The sequence below is a fragment of the Carettochelys insculpta genome, chromosome 4 (genome assembly GCF_033958435.1).
Source record: "Carettochelys insculpta isolate YL-2023 chromosome 4, ASM3395843v1, whole genome shotgun sequence".
NCBI classification, from domain to species: domain Eukaryota; kingdom Metazoa; phylum Chordata; order Testudines; family Carettochelyidae; genus Carettochelys; species Carettochelys insculpta.
Window position 1 is genome coordinate 122098636 of NC_134140.1, and position 18494 is coordinate 122117129.

At 44.0% G+C, this 18494-nt stretch overlaps 1 protein-coding gene across 5 annotated transcripts in view; it reads right to left on the reverse strand.

Annotated features, from left to right (window-relative positions):
• The window catches only part of AFF1 (ALF transcription elongation factor 1), a 173585-nt gene that overhangs the window by 126429 nt on the left and 28662 nt on the right, over positions 1 to 18494 (reverse strand). For 3 of the 5 annotated variants that reach the window (XM_074993662.1, XM_074993660.1, XM_074993658.1), the window contains exon 1: positions 10028 to 10290. The exons of the other annotated variants lie outside the window; for them this stretch is intronic. In XM_074993662.1, the coding sequence (XP_074849763.1) occupies positions 10028 to 10044 (17 nt within the window). In that variant the 5' untranslated portion in view covers positions 10045 to 10290. Of the gene's footprint in view, positions 1 to 10027; positions 10291 to 18494 lie in introns of those variants that run through there. 5 annotated transcript variants of the gene reach the window in all.

Consider the following 18494-nt stretch of genomic DNA (forward strand, 5'->3'; position numbering starts at 1 on the left):
ACAAAATTCTCTGCAACTGGCTGCTCTGATTTTATTCTAACACACAATTTTTCCACCACTATTACTATATATCACCATGGCCCGTTCTTTCAAAGGGTGTGTGTGTGTGGATGCTCTGTACCAAAAGAGCAAATCAATCTTTCAATCTGCTTTTCTGTGTGTGGACATGCTCTTTCAAAAAGTTTTTTTTGGAAGAGACCTTCCGGACGAACTTCTTTCGAAAGATCACTGTAGTCTAGGAATCTAGATAAATTTACACAACATTTTCTTACCATTTCCTAATAGACGTAAGAAACTCAACATTCTTATCCCTTCCCTTTTTAACCCTTTACAGTAGTCAACAGTTTACTCACATCATAGATCACATATTAGAAAACAAATATAGTTTTAAGTTCATGTAAATACTTGTGATACAAAAGCTCAAATAAAGTGTTCAGAAAGCCTTAAACAAATTCCATTCTTCACCACCCATCACAAACACCCCCACACACAAACACACACAAAAAAAACACCCACACACCACAACCCTGGGTTTTCACAACCTTGAAATACATGTACAACTGAAATAAAAGTACATGAAAGTGAATAAAACACAGATTATCTAAAATAGTGGAACAGCTATATTAGCATGAGATGATAATTTCAGAATGGGCATGTGGAGTAGAACATATTCCTGAAGCTCTGACATTTTGAAAACCAGTCAATGGGGGGAGGGAGGAGTTTCTTCCCCTTGAACTCCCTGCCAGATTTTGTGGCATTTCAATCTATTTTTCTTCTTCTTCTTCTTGTCGCTGTGTGAAAATTCTCCATGAACAAGTGAAAACACCAAAGGAAAGAATGAAAAAAGGTATAAATTCCCTTCAAATTCACATAAAGCAAACAAATTTAGAAATAAGGGAAATAACATTTTTTCATTTTATCTTAAATGTACAGTAAATCTTTGCCAAAATGTGATTTTTAAACTGATTATATATATTTATTTCAATAAAAACTTGAGGGAAATATTTAAAAAAAAAAAGCGGGGGGGAGGAGGAGAAAACAAAGGACTAGGAAAACTTGATTTCATCATCACTATGGTTCCAAATTAATTCTGGGTAGTGAGAATAACTTTTGCTCTCCAGCATTTTAAGCTGCCAATTATATGCATTCATTTAGATACTTTATCTGTTATCTACCTTTCCTGGATAAGATGAATAATGAAAAAGCTTTTTTTTTGAGGAGTAAAGGCACTTTGAAGTGCCTGTGGCTACACACATGCCAGCATTTCAAAGTTTGATGCTTCGAAGTTGCTGTGGGGGAGAATTAGCCTAATGAAGTGCTGCGTATTCTCCCATTGCTCTGATTAACATGCCCCCTTCAAAGTTGGGGGCAAGTGTACACCCAGCCAATCATTCCTAAACATGTATTGGAAGGGAGGGTAAGAGAGAAAGAATGAAGGGCAAATCAAGGTTCAGAAGAGCTTTTGTGAAGAATTCTGTCAGTCACATTAAGGACACAGGGCCTTCTCTCACAAAAGAGGCAGAAACAGCTTATACGGAGCCGAGAATGTTTTTGCCAAGTACAGTTTATTGCAATTCCCCAAACATACTAGACTATACTGGCAACAGTACTTTCTTCTTGTGGTAACCGAGTCTACAAGAGCGCTTTCCCAGCATACCTATGTTGGTTACGGGTTTGATTCCCCCTCCACATTCCTGTTGTGTCTATGCCAGCAAAACTTTGGTTACTCTTCTACAGTGACTTTATGACTGCAAGCAAAGTACAATACTAATTTTTTTTTTCCAAAACAGAAAACTAGTGTTATTCTGACATCAAAATCCTTTTACTGCAGAGTATTTTAACCAGTAAAAAATGAGATGGCGGTAATTGACATCATATTTGTAAGTGCAGTATCCTGACCATGTCAGCTAGTGTGTGGAAAGGGACACTTCCTAATTAATATTATTCATGTAGACTATATGCAAACATGCCGGCTGCTAACACAACTGCAACATGAAAAAGATATTCATACCGTGATCAATTAACACATCTGCTGCTTATTTCTCTCACTCCAGCCAATATTCTGTGCAACAGAAGCAGATATTTTTATAGTTCCAAGAACTGACTGTTTTGTTGTCAGTCAAGTTAAATATTAACATAGTGGTTGAAGAAAGGAAAACTTGAAGTGGGGACAATGTACAAAATGTGGTATTTAGTGCTGCAGAAACAACAAAAACATAAACCTAATCTTGTGAATTGGTAGGTTACCATTTTAGCGAATGATTCTGTTCACTTAATGCAACCTTTTAAAAAGGACCAGACTGAAAGCTATATTTTTACATCACTTACATCTAAACCAGCCCAGAGCACAAACATAGTTGTGCGACTCACAGGATACAAAGTATAAAAGCTTGCCTATCTGAACTCTGATAATTATACCATTTTGACCATGATTAGTTGAATGAATTCAAATTGCAAGGCATTGTAAAGATGTGCTGTATCTAGCAGTAACATTCTGACTCTTGACTGACTAAGTGCCTCCCCAACCTCACATCTCTGCTTCAGACCTCTCTTCTCCCCTCTGCCCCTTTCCCCCTTGCTCACCAAGACCTGTTAAGCAATAAAGAGCGTCTGGGCTGCAGTGTAAGGCAGTGAAACAAACATTTTTCTGGATCTGCACAGCAATAACACGGGGTCTGCTTCTTAAATGCTCTATGTATTGAGAAATGCCCTGAAGGAAGAATAAAAAAGAAAGGGAGGTTAGCAGTGTGCAAAAGCCTCCAAACCAGCAGGGGAGACAGAAGCGCTTGATCCTGCAGATAATTGCCCATATGCTTAACCTTGAGCAGACAAGTAGACAAACTGAATTCCATGACACTATTCATATGCTCAAAGTTAAACCTGGGTATAAATCTTTCCAACAGTGGGGTCCAGTATGGATGGATGCATCCCCTTCAGTGGATCTACTTCCCGACAAAGCCCTTTCCAAGTTAGCTGCATGCTATCTCTCCACCTCAGTGTCCTATCTCAAAGTTGACACCTGCCACCATTCAGCCACTTTTGGTCTTCACTATCAAACTCCCCTTCCCCGCACCCCGCCACTTTTCTTCTTCATGTTTGAATCATTATAGAACGAAAATCTATTACACCAGCCCAAATGGAAAAGCACAGCACAAAGGGGGTCCTTCTGCAGTATATAAACAAAACCTATAAAAATCCATTGCTTTTTTCCTTAATTCCTAAACAGAATGGATTTTTTGCAGAGATTTTTTCTATACAATATTTTGTTTAACTAATACCTGAATGGGTATAAAGTGAGGAGCAGCAGCATTTGCAAGGCTATGTTTAGATTGCAGTGATTTACCAAAAGAAAATTTTGTTCTGGTCGACAATCACAGACAAACTGCCAATCGCATCACAAGAGTGATCCATTCTGTTGACAGAGACCAGCCAGACTGCCCAGGCACTCTCCTGACAAAAACAGCCTGCTGGAAGCACAGCAGACAGGGCTGCCCAGTGACCAGGAAGCCCTGCCTTCTGACAGAGGGTCCCCCGGAACGTCCAGATCAGCTCTCTGTTGAAAGAGGCGTTATGCGTCATGGGGAGTGGGATAAGACTCAGCAGACTGCCTTGGGAATCTGGATGCTCCACTGGTTTTGTCTGCAAAGCCCTCTAGTACAGACATAGCCCAGCATCCTAACCCCGATGCAACTGCAAGCAGAAAGTACCACTGCATGCGTGATAAGAACTATGGAAGGAAGACAAGACGGTGAGATGGTATCAGTATGTGTGGAGAGAGGAAAGGTAGCGGAACGAAATGCACACATTTAACATTCACCCCTCGTCCACTCCCCATGCTGCACTGCACGTCCAAGTTCTTGGTCTTGGTTTTACATAACCAGAGAACGGCCTGAATCCTACGAAACTGGAGACACAAGTCCAATATACGAAGCAGAAATACTTTGAGGGGTTCACATATTTACAAGGGAGGACTTGATAACAGCCTTCAACTTACTGAAGGGAGGTTGCAAAGAGGCTGGAGAGAGGCTGTTCGCAGTGGTCACGGATGGCAGAACACAGAACAATGGTCTCCAGTTGCAGTTGGGAAGGTCCATGTTGAACGTTAGGAAAAACTTTTTTCACTAGGAGGGTGGTGAAGCATTGGAATGGTCTGCCCAGGGAAGTCGTGGAGTCTCCATCCCTGGAGGCATTTAAGTTTTGGCTTGACAAAGCCCTGGCTGGGCTGATCTGATAGGTTTGGTCCTGCTTAGGGTAGCGAGCTGGACTTGATGGCTTTTTTAGGTCTCTTCCAGCTCTATTGTTCTATGATTCTATGATCATTTCTTAATAGTCACTCATCTTTTAGTTACACAGTAAAACACACACACAAAACTCCCCTTTGCAGAACTTCCCCATTACCTGGATATTACAGGTTGCACCTCTCAAATCCGGCACACTCTCGCCCAGTAACATCCCTTGCCCAGCAGGACCAGGGGTGTTGCCAGAAGAGAGAGTACTGAGCAGTGCAGGAGCACCGGGGGGGGGCTGGGGGACAGAACCCCTGTGGGACAGGAGGCTGCAGCAGGCGTAGGAGCTAGAGCCTCCTCACCCCACAGCAGTGGGGGCTGGAAGCCCTGCCGTAGAGCCAGGAACCAGAGCCCCACCTTGCCCTGAGGCAGCGGGGGCCGGGAGCTGGAACCTGGCTTGCCCTGCAGCAGGAGGGCCTGGGAAGCTGCCGTACAGCTGGGAGCTGGACCCCTGCTTGCTCTGCAGAGCTGGGAACTGGAGACCCTACCTGCCCTGCAACAATGCGGGGCTAGGAGCCAGAGCCCCCACCTGACCTGTGGTAGAGGGAGGGGGGAAGGGGATGGCTGGAGCCTTGTGGGAGCTCCTGGGGGAGCCAAAGTCCTAGCAGAGGGAGGCTGGAAGTTGGTGCTACAGAAGCCTGAGCACAGCTCTGCACCTTCCCTTGTCTGGCAAATTCTCTTGTTCGGGACCTGTGAGGACCCAAGAATGCTGGATAAGGGAGATGCAACCTGTACAACAGAGCATTACAAAGTCCCATACATTAATGTCATTCTGCAAAGACTGCTGTGGAAGTAGGAAACGTTTTCTCACTCTTTAGCTGCGTCTACACGTGCACGCTACTTCGAAGTAGCGGCACTAACTTCGAAATAGCGCCCGTCACGTCTACACGCGTCGGGCGCTATTTCGAAGTTGAAATCGACGTTAGGCGGCGAGACGTCGAAGTCGCTAACCTCATGAGGGGATGGGAATAGCGCCCTACTTCGACGTTCAACATCGAAGTAGGGACGTGTAGACGATCCGCGTCCCGCAACATCGAAATAGCGGGGTCCTCCATGGAGGCCATCAGCTGGGGGGTTGAGAGATACTCTCTCTCCAGCCCTTGCGGGGCTCTGTGGTCACCGTGGGCAGCAGCCCTTAGCCCAGGGCTTCTGGCTGCTGCTGCTGCAGCTGGGGGTCCGTGCTGCATATACAGGGTCTGCAACTAGTTGTTGGCTCTGTGTATCTTGCACTGTTTAATGAAAGTGTGTCTGGGAGGGGCCCTTTAAGGGAGCGACTTGCTGTTGAGTCCGCCCCGTGACCCTGTCTGCAGCTGTGCCTGGCTCCCTTATTTCGATGTGTGCTACTTTGGCGTGTAGACGTTCCCTCGCTGTGCCTATTTCGATGTTGGGCTGAGCAACGTCGAAGTTGAACATCGACGTTGCCAGCCCTGGAGGACGTGTAGACGTTATTCATCGAAATAGCCTATTTCGATGTCGCAACATCGAAATAAGCTATTTCGAAGTTGGGTGCACGTGTAGACGTAGCCTTTAATGCACAGTATAAATAAGCATTATCCGAACAGCACTCAAAATCTTTCTACTCATAGAATCATAGGACTGGAAGGGACCTGAAGAGGTCATTGGGTCCAGCCCCCCGCTTCAAGCAGGATCAACCCCCACTAAGTCATCCCAGCCATGACTATGTCAAGCTGCAACTTAAAAACCTCTAGGGATGGAGATTCCACCACCTCTCCAGGCAACACATTCCAGGGCTTCACCACCCTCCTGGTGAAGTAGTTTTTTTCCTAATATCCAGCCTACTCATCTCCTTCTGTAACTTCAGACCATTGCTCCTTGTTCTGCCATCTGTCACCACTGAGAACAGTTTCTCTCCATCCTCTTTAAAGCACCTCTTCAGGAAGTTGATGGCTGTTATTAAATCACCCCTCAGTCTTCTCTTCTGTGAACTAAATATGCCCAAATCCCTCAGCCTCTCCTCACAGGTCATGCGCTCCAGCCCCTTAATCATTTTTGTTCCCTACGCTGAACCTGTTCCAGCACATCAACATCCTTTCTACAGCAGGGGGCACAAAACTGGACACAATACTCCAGATGTGGCCTCACCAGTGCCAAATACAGGGGAACAACAACTTCTCTAGATCTGTTTGAAATGCTCCTCCTTATAGTTTAGAAGTAATCAAAAGCCTCTTGCTGCATAACTATAGCGGGATTCAGTGAGGAAACCACAAGAATTTCTGCAGTTCAGTAAAAACATGCTGCTTCTTGCATTTGACAAGACAGATGATTTTGCCTCTACAAAGGACAGCAAAGGAGACTCTCTCTCTCTACCTTACATACTATGTCCTCCAGATCCAGAAAAAAAATAGAGTTATCTGAAAAGACCCTGCCTTTGAAGAGCCCATCTGCAGTAGAGACCTGGATGAGGAACAATAATTTTTCAAGTTTGATTTTCTTTGGATTTGGAACAAAAAGCACAACATTTCTGAAGTTGTCCATTATGCAGAAGCCCTGGGAACATGGGCAGCTGAGGAGCATTGAACTTGGAAACCCAGGCTTATCAGCAACCCACCAAGTGCAGAGACAAAGAATCAGACAAGCTGGCAAGATATGAGGCCATCTGGCTCCTGGGAAAATTTACTTTAAATCAACCTGGTCCCACAGGACATTTAAACTGGGCAAAGAAAAAAAAGGTTTTGTCAATTTTTTTCCAACCAGCTCTTATCTGCACTAAATAGTATGCCACACGGGGACACAGTGTTAACAACATTGGGTCTTGCCTGTATCAAATGGACCCATGTAATAGGCAAGTTATAGAAGAGTGTTTCAGACCTGGCCTTTCAAAGCAAAAACCAGCTAAGCAGCATTCTCCCCAGAACAGAAATAAACAACAACAAATAAAATGTGGCCATCTCATGAAGACATTTTTCAACTGAATTATTAGAAATAATCATCTTTAATCTTCATCAAGAGTAGGGTTGCTTTAATTTCAGTTTCAGTAAACACAGAGCAAAGAAATTCCAGGTCACTGTGTACGTTCATTCCCTGAGTGGCTGACTTAGTAGATACAACATCCCAAGATATAACAGAAAAGACATGCCTATGAAATGCTCAGATTTCATGTCTCCTGATTCCCCTTTTCTATAATGGGGCATTATACTGAGTACATACAAAAACTGAATGATTGATTATGCCAGTTTTCAAACATAGCTTCCGTCTTACAAATAATGATCTTGTCTGCAGTTGTGCTTCACAGGTCCAATTAGGAATTGTACTGTTCACCCATCTCCCGCGCACGCACACACACACACACACACACACGTAGGGAGACAAACTACAGTAAAACCCTGAGTTACATGGAGGTTGTGTTCCTCCAACCCCCACATAACTCAAATATTTGTGCAGGTCAGGGTGGGGAGCTGGGAACCAGGCTGCTGCTTGGTTCCCAGCTCCTTGCAACTTGTGGGACCTGGGAAACTGGGCTGGTCAGTTCCCTGGCTGCTTCTCCCAGCCTTGCTCTAGCTGCCCGGCTGTCAGCCTGACAGCAGCATGGCTAGTGGAAGACAAGGAGAAGAGACTCAGCCTGCCTACCTGCTCGCAGCTGCAGACAGCTAGGCAGGCTGACAGACGCAGAGCAGCTTCAAGTTGTACTTAACTCTCGTTAAAGCTAGTTACGCACAATCTGAAGCCACGTATTTCGGGAGTTTACTGTACTTGTTTCACACTTCATAACTTCATATTTTGGGAATATGGATGGGCAAGATGAACAGAGTCAATTCGTGGCACTTCATAATGTCAATGAGCTGTACAAGCAAGGCCTAAAATATTTACAAGACCCCAACTCGCATGAAAAATTCGGCCGTCCCTCCCCCCAAAATCAGCTTTTGGCTTTGAGTGCCTAAACTTTCTGGTGCCCAACCTGAGCATCTTTTAAACAAAAAATAAAATTACAAAACCACATACTTACTCAAGATGCCTCTAGCTGGATGTCCAAAAACCAGGCACCTACAATTTTAAGCCACTTTTGAATATTTGGACCTGAACCTACTAGCCAGAAGCTCTTAGGTTAAGAGGGAACATTCTAGTGACAAGCCCAGGTACAACAGCTGTTGCGGAGGGGAGCATGGTGTGAGTTTTAGCAGGTTACTCTCCTGGACCATGCTTGGGGTCTTGACACAACACTTACACCAGTCTCTTCCTAGTATTGTCATCACAACCATGTTCCCTCAGCATCTCCCAACAGCTCTAGAAAACCAATGTTTGGTTTCTTATAGGGCATTCATTGTTCATTCCAACACTACCCCTGCCCTTGTTTGCTCATTTCCCATATAACCTCTTGCCACCCAAAAAAATTACAGTGTGACCACTAGACCTAAAAGTATGTCCTTGACCTTGGAATTAAGCCATGCTTTAAGGCCAGCTAGAAGACCTAAGAGTCTTCCTCGTTGGCACACTAAAGCAAGGAGACAATCATGCAGACCTGTAAATCACACGATCAGCCATCACACAGAGCAAAATAGTGGAAAGGAAGGCACCTGCGTATTAGCAAAGTATTGTACTTTCTGAAAGACAGAACCTCACGTTATCCAGAAACAGAAATGTTTAGCTACCAAAATAGTTCAGCTGCTCATGAGGAACTTTTTCACCCAGTCCCACCTCCCAAAGCCTCAATGTTTTACCCACTAGGAAACTGACAATTTCATCAATTCCTCGTCTCAAATTAGGGGTTGAGGGGGGAGCTGAAGAGGGGGGCACTGAGAAATGTTGCCAGTGTCAAACTTCAGTTTAGGTAGGCCACCATTTGAGTGAGGTAGGGGATGGCTGGGATTAACTATCCCACTGAAAAAGTGTCTCACTTAAGTATTATTAACGTGCCCATCACTGAAGTCTAAATCCTAAAAGCAAAGAACATACAAGGAGTTGTGAGGTTTCCTAATGGAACCATTTCAGCCTGCTAAGAAAAAGCAACACCCATAACACTGAGTTAGAAAATCTGCTGTAAATAGCACTCATTTTTCTCCCAGCTACAAAATGTAGAATGGGAGTTTGGGGGCCTGTTTTTCTTTTCTTTTCTGTTCTTCCCTCCACCCCCAACCCACATACAAAAACATGTACAGAGCTAGGAGGTTTGTGAGGCTCTCTTTCAATGGCCCTCACTGACAGCAATGAGAGTTAATTATTCTTTTTCACACTCTCCCCCTACAACAGCACATTCCCAGCCTTTGCATACTCAGCAGATACACATACAAAAACCGGCTACCATTTTATTCTGATCATTTGCAATAGTAATACAGCTCAGTTGCCTCTTACAATGCTAAAGTTGCCTCTCACCCTAACTATAAACTACGTTCCACTCCCCCCCGCCCACCTTTTTTTTTTTTTTTTTTGCATTTGGTAAGAGGCAGTTTAAGAAAAAGCCAGTGCACAAAGGAGGAGATAAGTACTTCCTTCTCCTAAAATTCACTAATTTGCTTCTTTGACAGGGAGAGGTCGGGTAAGGAGTTATTAACTCCATGCATTTCACAAAACTTTCCATTCAAACTTTACCCAGGAAAGAGATACTGCTTTTAACCTTAAAAAAACCACACCATGCAGGACTGTCATCCAGCTACTTTTTACCATAATCCATTAATCAAACTGACTAGCAAGGTATCACAGAGAAGGACACAGATAACTAAGACAACTGGGGCAGCAGGGAGGGCATAAAAAACCCGAGAGTGGTAAAAGTTAATTTAATTTCTTACCTTGTTTGGGCAGCCATGGTGAAGTTTACAGTGACAAATGTCTTCTGTCCATGAGCCCCTTCCCCCAGCTGCTGTTCCTACCCTCCAACCAAAAACTTATTTGCCATTTGCTGCTACTTTTGGTTTCCTGGTTGCTATAAATTTGCCCACTGTAAAAAGTCACTGAACTCCCTATTCCCAGAGACACAGGCTCCTAGGTTAAATCTCTCTAGTTCAGTACTGGATTACACGAATTTTGACAGACATCCGGGCATTCTGGGCCTCCTTTGGCTTGATGCATTCCAAATCCGCAGGGAAATTAAGCAGCTCCTGCATTTTCAGCTCCCCTCATTCAGCATTTCCTGTTTAGAAGTTCACCACTTGAGGAAAAGGCTCGTCAGCATTACTGGAACATATCAGTGTAAGCTGTTGTTCTTATTCAGAAAAGAAGCCTTTTCCCCCAGCTCCTAGTATCAGATGCCTAAACATCTCAGACCTACCCCTTTTCAGTAAAGTTTCCATGGTACAATCCACCTCCTTAAATGGACATGTTATTCTGTCAAAGCAAGAAAACTGGAGGATTGGATAAGAAGAGAACAAGCCTAGGTCATTAGCCTATCACAGATGAAATACACGTTTGTTTTCTCTGCCAGAGACTCCACCTGCATGCTCCTAAATGGCCCTGTGCCAGAGCCCTCATGACATACAAACACAAAAGCGAGAACATAGGGGTCCCTGTTGCTTGGCACTCTGCATGCAATTAGTGTGTTTCATGGGATGAGGCGGAAGGAGGATAGAGCAAAGGAGTATTTAACTAAAAAAGAACAAGGAGGGAAAGGTACCGTACAGCATGAATTCCTCCCTGCCGCTTAAGCTGTCTGAAAGCCAAAAAGAAAAGTTTATTGTTTACACTGTTAGCTTTTTAAAGCAAAAACATAACCAACTCCAGAAAAGAGACATTGTTAATGTAAATTATTCAATAACTGGATACAAAATACGAACTGCAAATGCCAAAACATGGGATCACAGAGTAAGTGAAAAATCTGTTTTCTCCTTCATGTTAAGACAAACTACAGATTTTCTTCTGAGCCTCTGTGTTCCACAGAAGAGTTCTGAATTGCGACCTTGATTTGTGACTCATTCAGTAAAAAAGTAGCACCTGCCCTTTGTGCTGGGTACTTCTTGACATATTTATAACAATTATAAAGTCTTGTAACTCCCTTCAACCCATAACACACAATCCAGCAGTCAAAAATGTATTTAAGATCCTTACAATCTCCTACAGCATAGTGTGCATACACAAACACCCTGCTCCAACACAGCAAACCTATATGCTTTATCGATTTCCAACATCAGAGTGCTTTAAAAGACCAAGCTGATATTGGAAAAAACTCATTTATACAGCATCTTAGAAAAACAAGAAATTCAGTAGTAACAGAGAGGAAGCCGTGCTAGTCTAGATACTATCAAAACAGAAAAGCAGTCAAGTAGCACTTTAAAGACTCGCAAAATAATTTATTAGGTGAGCTTTCGTGGAACAGATCCACTTCTTCAGACCATAGCCATACCAGAACAGACTCAATATTGATGTTTTCTGTCAATATTGAGTCTGTTCTGGTATGGCTATGGTCTGAAGAAGTGGGCCTGTCCTATGTATGGCTATGGTCTGAAGAAGTGGGTCTGTCCCACAAAAGCTCACCTAATAAATTATTTAGTTAGCCTTTAAAGTGCTACTTGACTGCTTTTTTGTTTTGATAAGAAATTCAATATTTACCATAAAAACTATACTTAAAAATATTCAGAACAGGACACAATTTGAAATGGATGACTTAAAATATCAAAGCAGAAATGCTGGGAATAGTTATTGTTGAAGGACTCTCAGTAGATTCAGTTCTACCCAATTTTCAGGTGCATATAATATTTTCAGGCATAAACAATTTTCAACTCCTGACCAAATATGAGAAAGAATTTTTAGAAAGTGAGTAAAAGAAAAAAAGTGCACAATTCTTTTTTATTATGAAGAATTCACATGTGGAGAAGAGATAGATTATATAGCTTTTTTACATTAAATACCAGTAAGGGCCTGAATGTGAAAAAGCCAACACAGGTTGAACCTCTCTAATCCAGAACTCTCATCCAAAAACATCCATAATCCAGCATGATTGTAGTCAGCAGGATGGCCACTTAAAATGGCTGTGGCCAAGTTTTTCACAGTCCCTTAAAGTTTGTTTATTGCCACCAGTCCTGGCTCTCACTGTTCTGTGCTGTTTATTTAGCTCTAATTTACCCCTGAATGTCTTCTCAGAGCCCAGCAAGCAGTGGAAGTGCTGGCAGTGTTGACAGACAATCCTGACCTCCTGTAGTCCACCAAATTCTCTCATCCATCACCAGTCAGGTCCCAAAGGTGCCAGATTTGAGAGGTTCGGCCTGTAATGTTTTCTGTCAGTGAAGCCAGTAGGCTTGCTGGTGCCATGGTGGCAATTTAAAGGGCTCCTGGCTCTGGCTGTTGCTGCAGTGGAAGCAGTCAGGATTACCTGGCCCTTTTGCACCTCTGGGCCCTGGGGCAGTTGCCATCTTTCCTCCCTCCACAGACAAGCCTGTTCCTGGGTGCCCAACTTGACACACGTTAACAAGGTCTGAGATGAACATGAAAAGCTGACAGCCATAGTGGGTTTGGACATATGTCACTATCAAAATAAACAACCACTACAAGAGTTTGTCACTGCTCGTGGAAGCAGCACCTATATCTCCCCCTTTGTGGTGCACTGCTCCTACGCACTGACACCGCCTGGGTTCAGACCCAACACCTCAGCCCCTGCTGACCAGGGTTCTTTCAGGCTGCACAGTTCCTTGCCCCACAACTCAAAATACCTACCAAGCCAGTGTCTGTATTCAGCTCTCTCTCCGAATGGCCCAGAGTTATATATTACCACACAATTCTTTCTAAGACAGCACATCTGAATTTACATGCATGCTTTTCAAAAAGCTTGCCCCAGATATCACCCTATTTCCAATCCTGGGTCTGGTAGGCTTCTGTTCTTCCAAACCTATAGCCTGAGACTCCTCCTTGGGACAGAAAGTCCTAAGGTTTGTTGGACCAGCAAGAAAGCTGAGTCAATTGAAACTCAGGTTGGTTAACCAGATGTCCTTTCTTTGTCTCTCAGCCGCTGGGTAGTCAGGTTTGAACTAGTATATGGCAGCCTCCCCAGATGGTGGCACTTTTCTGGAACCTTACAACCTGAATGTATTTTCCTAGTCTCAGTTCTGGGGATCTGCGGTAACCCTCCCCTACAGAATTTCATGCCAGATCTGGCCCACAATGATACATAACCTTAATGCAGACAGATCTGCCAGAAAATTGCCATGCTGCTGAAATCACCACACTGCCATGATCTAGTTGATCATTACCCCTCTCTGCAGAGCTGAATTCGAGCTTTTCTGGTTAGAACTCCTGTTTTGCTTTGCACAAAGTATGCACTTTTGTGCATGTGTCCAGGGAACACATTCCACATTTACATGGGGTATTGCGTGGGGGCTTGTTTTTAAATAAAGCTTGTAAGAGGTTTGGTTAAGATGCTGCATTGCATGCTCAGCAATGGCTAACTTGCTTCCCCTTCCTGAGTAAATTTTGTGCCAAAAAAATAAAAGTTCTGCAAATATTGTTAATAAATAAATGTTGGGGATCCAGCACAGTATTGGGAAGCACAGGCCACCAACTACAGAGTAGGGAGATCGCCCTTCAGGCCCCTCCACCCCAGGACCCAGACTTGGCAGCAAGGCCACCTGGCTTTGACACAGTGCAAGAGCCAGTCCTGCCCCAGAAACATCCCAGTGCATTGCTTCTCCATGCCAGGCCCACCAAGTGTATTCTGTGGAGATCCAATGGGGTAATCTGGCTGCAGGTTCCAGGGACAGGGTAATAGGTGTATGTGGTCCAGAAGAAGGTGATTGGGGCTCAGCAGGGGATGCTCGTATACTGGGGTGAGTGGGTGGGCTGGCTGCAAGGGGCAAAAGGCTCAGTGGGGGTCCATATGCAGGGAGAATAGGGCTCATGGGGGAATATGGGCGGAGGTGGACCAGACGTACAGGGGTCAGGGAAACTTTGGAGCAGCTCCCCACACAGTGACCCCCTCCACCCACAGATGGGGAATGATGGGGGCAGCAAGGGGGGGGTGCAAAGTTGTGGAGGTTTCTAAGGAGGAATCTAACCTGACTCTAGCTGCTCCGTTCAGGGGAAGCATGCTCCTACCTCACTCCCAGTCCAGCGTGAACTAGCAATTGCCCCTAGCACGTGTGTGGGGCATTGAGCAGCCCCTGACCCAGGATACAGGGTGTGAGGCTCATCACAGGGGGTCTGGGTATGGAATTCCCACAGAGGGTGGGTCTGATTCAGCACTAGGGATTAACCGGTAAGCCTCACCCTAAACGAAGGAGGCTTACTGACTACAGGGCAGAGGGTTGCTCCAGCAGGATGCACCAGCACAACCAGAGCCACCCCCTTCCACAGCACAAAGGGCTGCTCTAGCCCAGCTGCCCCTCCACTCATTTAATCCATTAAAACTAACATTCAACCAGTTAAGTCATGAAATGGGATTTTAAATCTCTGCTCAGCACTAGCCTGTCCCTCTCCCCACAGCAATTTCTCTCTCCACCAGCTACTTTGGGTGCCCAAACCAACACATCCACCCTGTGGTGGGCGGGGGGGCATTATTGTCCTTGTAGCTCCCCCATCAGAAAATGATTCTTCTGCAGGGAAGCAAAGAAATTTGTGACCCAGATTGAAGACGCCCCCCAATGAACAGCGGAAGCTATGCCAGAAGGAGAACACCTCCCACCAACAGGGCCTGTCAACGTCCACACTTTTGTCAGGCAGTGGTGTGCTCTCTCAAACCCTTCACCCACAAAGGTTTTACTGACAGAAGTGCTGGTGCAGACAGAGCCTGAGTTTCCCTACTTCTAAAATGGGGATGTGCCAGAAAGGCCAGGTTCATTGCCCATGGTCACACAATAAGGTCACTTAGTGGAACCAGCATAAGGCTGAGAAGGAGGAGTTTTGAGCCCTTTCACGTTGCCTTCTTCAGCTTTGCAACTTTCAAGCTGGATCCTGCCTTGGGCATCACTACAATTACCACCATTAGGGCAACAAAAAAACCCTCCACCCAACACTCCCCCAACAATTCATCCTCTCCACACATCCTGGAAATTCAGTACAGAAGCTGCTTAGCCATTTGGTTTTAAATATAATCCAAAATGCTGAGAATTAAACTCCACCATGATTTAGACTGTAGAGGCCAAAACGTGAAAGGGGCTTTCCAAAGACGTGTTCTGCTCCCAGAAATTATCAGTACAAATAACACCTGAGATCTCCAACAGGAAGAGAGCATGGGAGTGGAGATCTCCCATTTTCAGTTTACTTGTACGTTACAAAATCATACGTGTGCAGTTTCATCTTTTTGGATATAACTTTTGTGCAAAAAGAAAAGAAAAGAAAAAAGGGGAAATGTGATTGGCTGGGTCAGGTGTAGATTTCAAGCAGGTGGTTTACATTTAGTAATTGAGGCTCTTTTGTACTTATTTTTACAGAATTTTAGTTCACTTTTAGGATTCTCTAAATATAATTAAAAAATAACGAACTGTTAGCATCAGTCAAATTTGCCAACCACCTGTTTTTTTAGTCTTTTCAGCATGCATATCGTTTGTCAAAAGTATTAAAAATTGTCTTGGGCTTTCTCCCCCAATGGTAAAGAGCCCATGTCATTTTCCAGTATCCTGTTTGCAAGATTTAGTTCTCAAATAACTATTAAACAGGACTTCTAATTGCAAGCAAAGGATTTCTGTTAATATCCATAGAAGTTATACCACTCTGTTTTTGGCTAATTAAAGGCTACAGGTAATACTTTATTGCACTCTTTTGTAGTGGCTTTCATCCAAGGATTACAAAAACTCTCTCTCCTAAATTAAATCCCACTAAATGGCTGTAAGTTAGTGAAGTAGCCCCATTTTACAGCTGGACATTTGAGGCCCACAGCTGTTTAAGAAGTAGCCTAATTCCTGTAATATATCTGTTTTGTGTCAATGCTGGGATTAGAATATGTCTGTTTACAATTCCAGCTACTTCCTTCCCCTCAAGGAAACAAATGGTGGCTAAACATGACTTTAGTCAGCAGGAACAAGCCAGCTACCTTTAATTAAAAGCCAGCTCTCCTAATTAAACAGACAATTCATTATTTAGTATACGTGTGGAACTAGGGGGTAGAGAGTATATCAAAATAATTTTAAACTAATTTTTAAAAAAAAATTTAATTTGGAGAGAATACCATTACGGTAAATCCTCCAGTTCCTCAGGGGTTGCATTTCGGCAACCCCCCGTAAATCGAATTTTCATGCAAGTCAAGAGGGGAAGGAATCAGGCTGCAGCCCACCAGGGGTGGTCAGTTTCCTAGCTCCAGAGTGGCAAGGAGCTGGTAATCAGCACAGCCTGGTTCTCCTCTTCCCACTGCTTGCCACTTGTGGTACCCAGGAAACTGACCAGCTAGTCAGTTTTCCCTCTCTGCAAGTGGTAGGGAGCTGGGAACCAGGAGGCAGCCTGGCTTCCAGCTACCAACTGCTTGCAGAGAGGGGAAACTGACCAGTGCAACAGCCTTGGTAAGTATCCTGGCTCCAGCCAGCAGAGGAGAGCAGGGAACCAGGGGAAGCTAAATAACAGCACAGAACACTGAGAGCCAAGATTTGGTGGCTATGAAAAAAAAAAACTTTACGGGACCCCAGGAAACTCTGCCACGTGCATAAGTGGTTATTTGGCTAAGTAAAATCATGCTGGATTACTGATGTTGCCAAATGAGAGAGTTCTGGATTAGAGAGTTTCAACCTGTACCAGGTTTCTTTTCCCTTTCACTGAATTATTCTCCAGGAAAGCAAATATAAATGACAGCCTGGCACACTGATGTAAGTACTTGAAATAAATTATTGGGTGTTTATGTTTTTATTCTCTAGGCCACATGATTGCTTTCCCTACTGGAAATGATCTGCATAATGGAAATACAGTGGGAGAAAAAGCCAGTGGGAATCACCCTCTTTTCTGATACACCTTCCAAACAAGTAATGTAGATTTCCTCTTTTTAAAAAACATTTATTCTGTACCATCTCTGCACATAAAAGCTTACAGTCTGAAGTGTGCCATACAAAAGGTGAGGGGAGAAGAATGCACACATTATAGGTGGGGCTGGAAATCAGTCACTTCCCATTAGAAGAACTTCTTTTCTTTTGGTGAGAAAACCTGATCAAATTTTAACTGTGTGCAGTGATTTCCTCTGGCTGATTTTTTTGTTTATGTTTTTCAGCCAAAATGGAATAAAGGTAGGGGAAAATAAGTTTGACTCATGTTAAAAATTCTGCTTTTTCTTCTTCTTCTTCTTCTTCTTCTTTTTTTTTTTTTTAAATGCATCCGTGCTCTGAACCCAGGATTTAAATTTTGGCAGGAGAGTGGGTCCTTTTGTCAGTTATATGTCTTTTGTCTTCTCTAGGAAAGTCCAACCAAACCTAGCCACATTATATGCCTCAAAAATTGCACTCTGTGTTATATTCTCCAAAAAATCTGTCTGCACTAGGCATGTTTTAACCCACGATTGACGAGGATGTTCCCTGAAACCTTGGGCTGCTGTGGGCCATACTAGATTCAGGCACAGAAACAAAACAAAGAGGCAGGGTCGGTCTCTCTTCTGTTCTTGGCCCAGGAAGGAGGTTGTTTCCTGCTTCAAATACAGAAGAGCCAAGAATGGGACGTGGGAGAGTGACTCACGAATTTCTTTATGACAACTAGCAAAAGAAAGAGCAGGGGACCTATGGGAATTCCATGTAGTTTCCAACAGAAGCAGTTATAACAAAGGGTATCAGCATGATTGTGAAACGTGCATACAGATATCCTTTAAGGTGTTACATACATACATACACCCAATATAGGTTCTTAAGAGTCTGTGCCAAGGTGCTGATCACTGCAAAGGTGAAAAGCAGGTTTTGTCAAACAGATATTTATTCATCTGTTTACATGTAAATTGTCTCCTTCACAATGGACTTATGTCCAATCTGAACTGAACACAAAGAAACAAACCTCAATACTTCAGACAGAGGCTGATTCACATCAGGCACAGACAAGGCTGCCTCAAACTAAAAGCAATTGGTGAAGTTCCTCGCAATGCTGGGACCATATATATTAAACCAGAAACATTCATGGGGGAGAGGAGAAAGAGGGACATGGACTGTGGTGCCAGAGACATACACTGGGAACCCCTGTATGTGCCAGAGACCGAAAACCACAGAGAAGGAAGGAAGGAAGGAAGGGAGTGGGAGAAGACAAATCTAACTAGGAAACAAGATGCAAGGGGAGAACCAAGAGTGGCTAGTCAGAAAGACTAGGGCAGGGAACTGTGTGGTTGTGGAAAAGAAATAGCCGATGAGCCCAAGGGGGGAAGCTGGGAGACACTGGGAACTG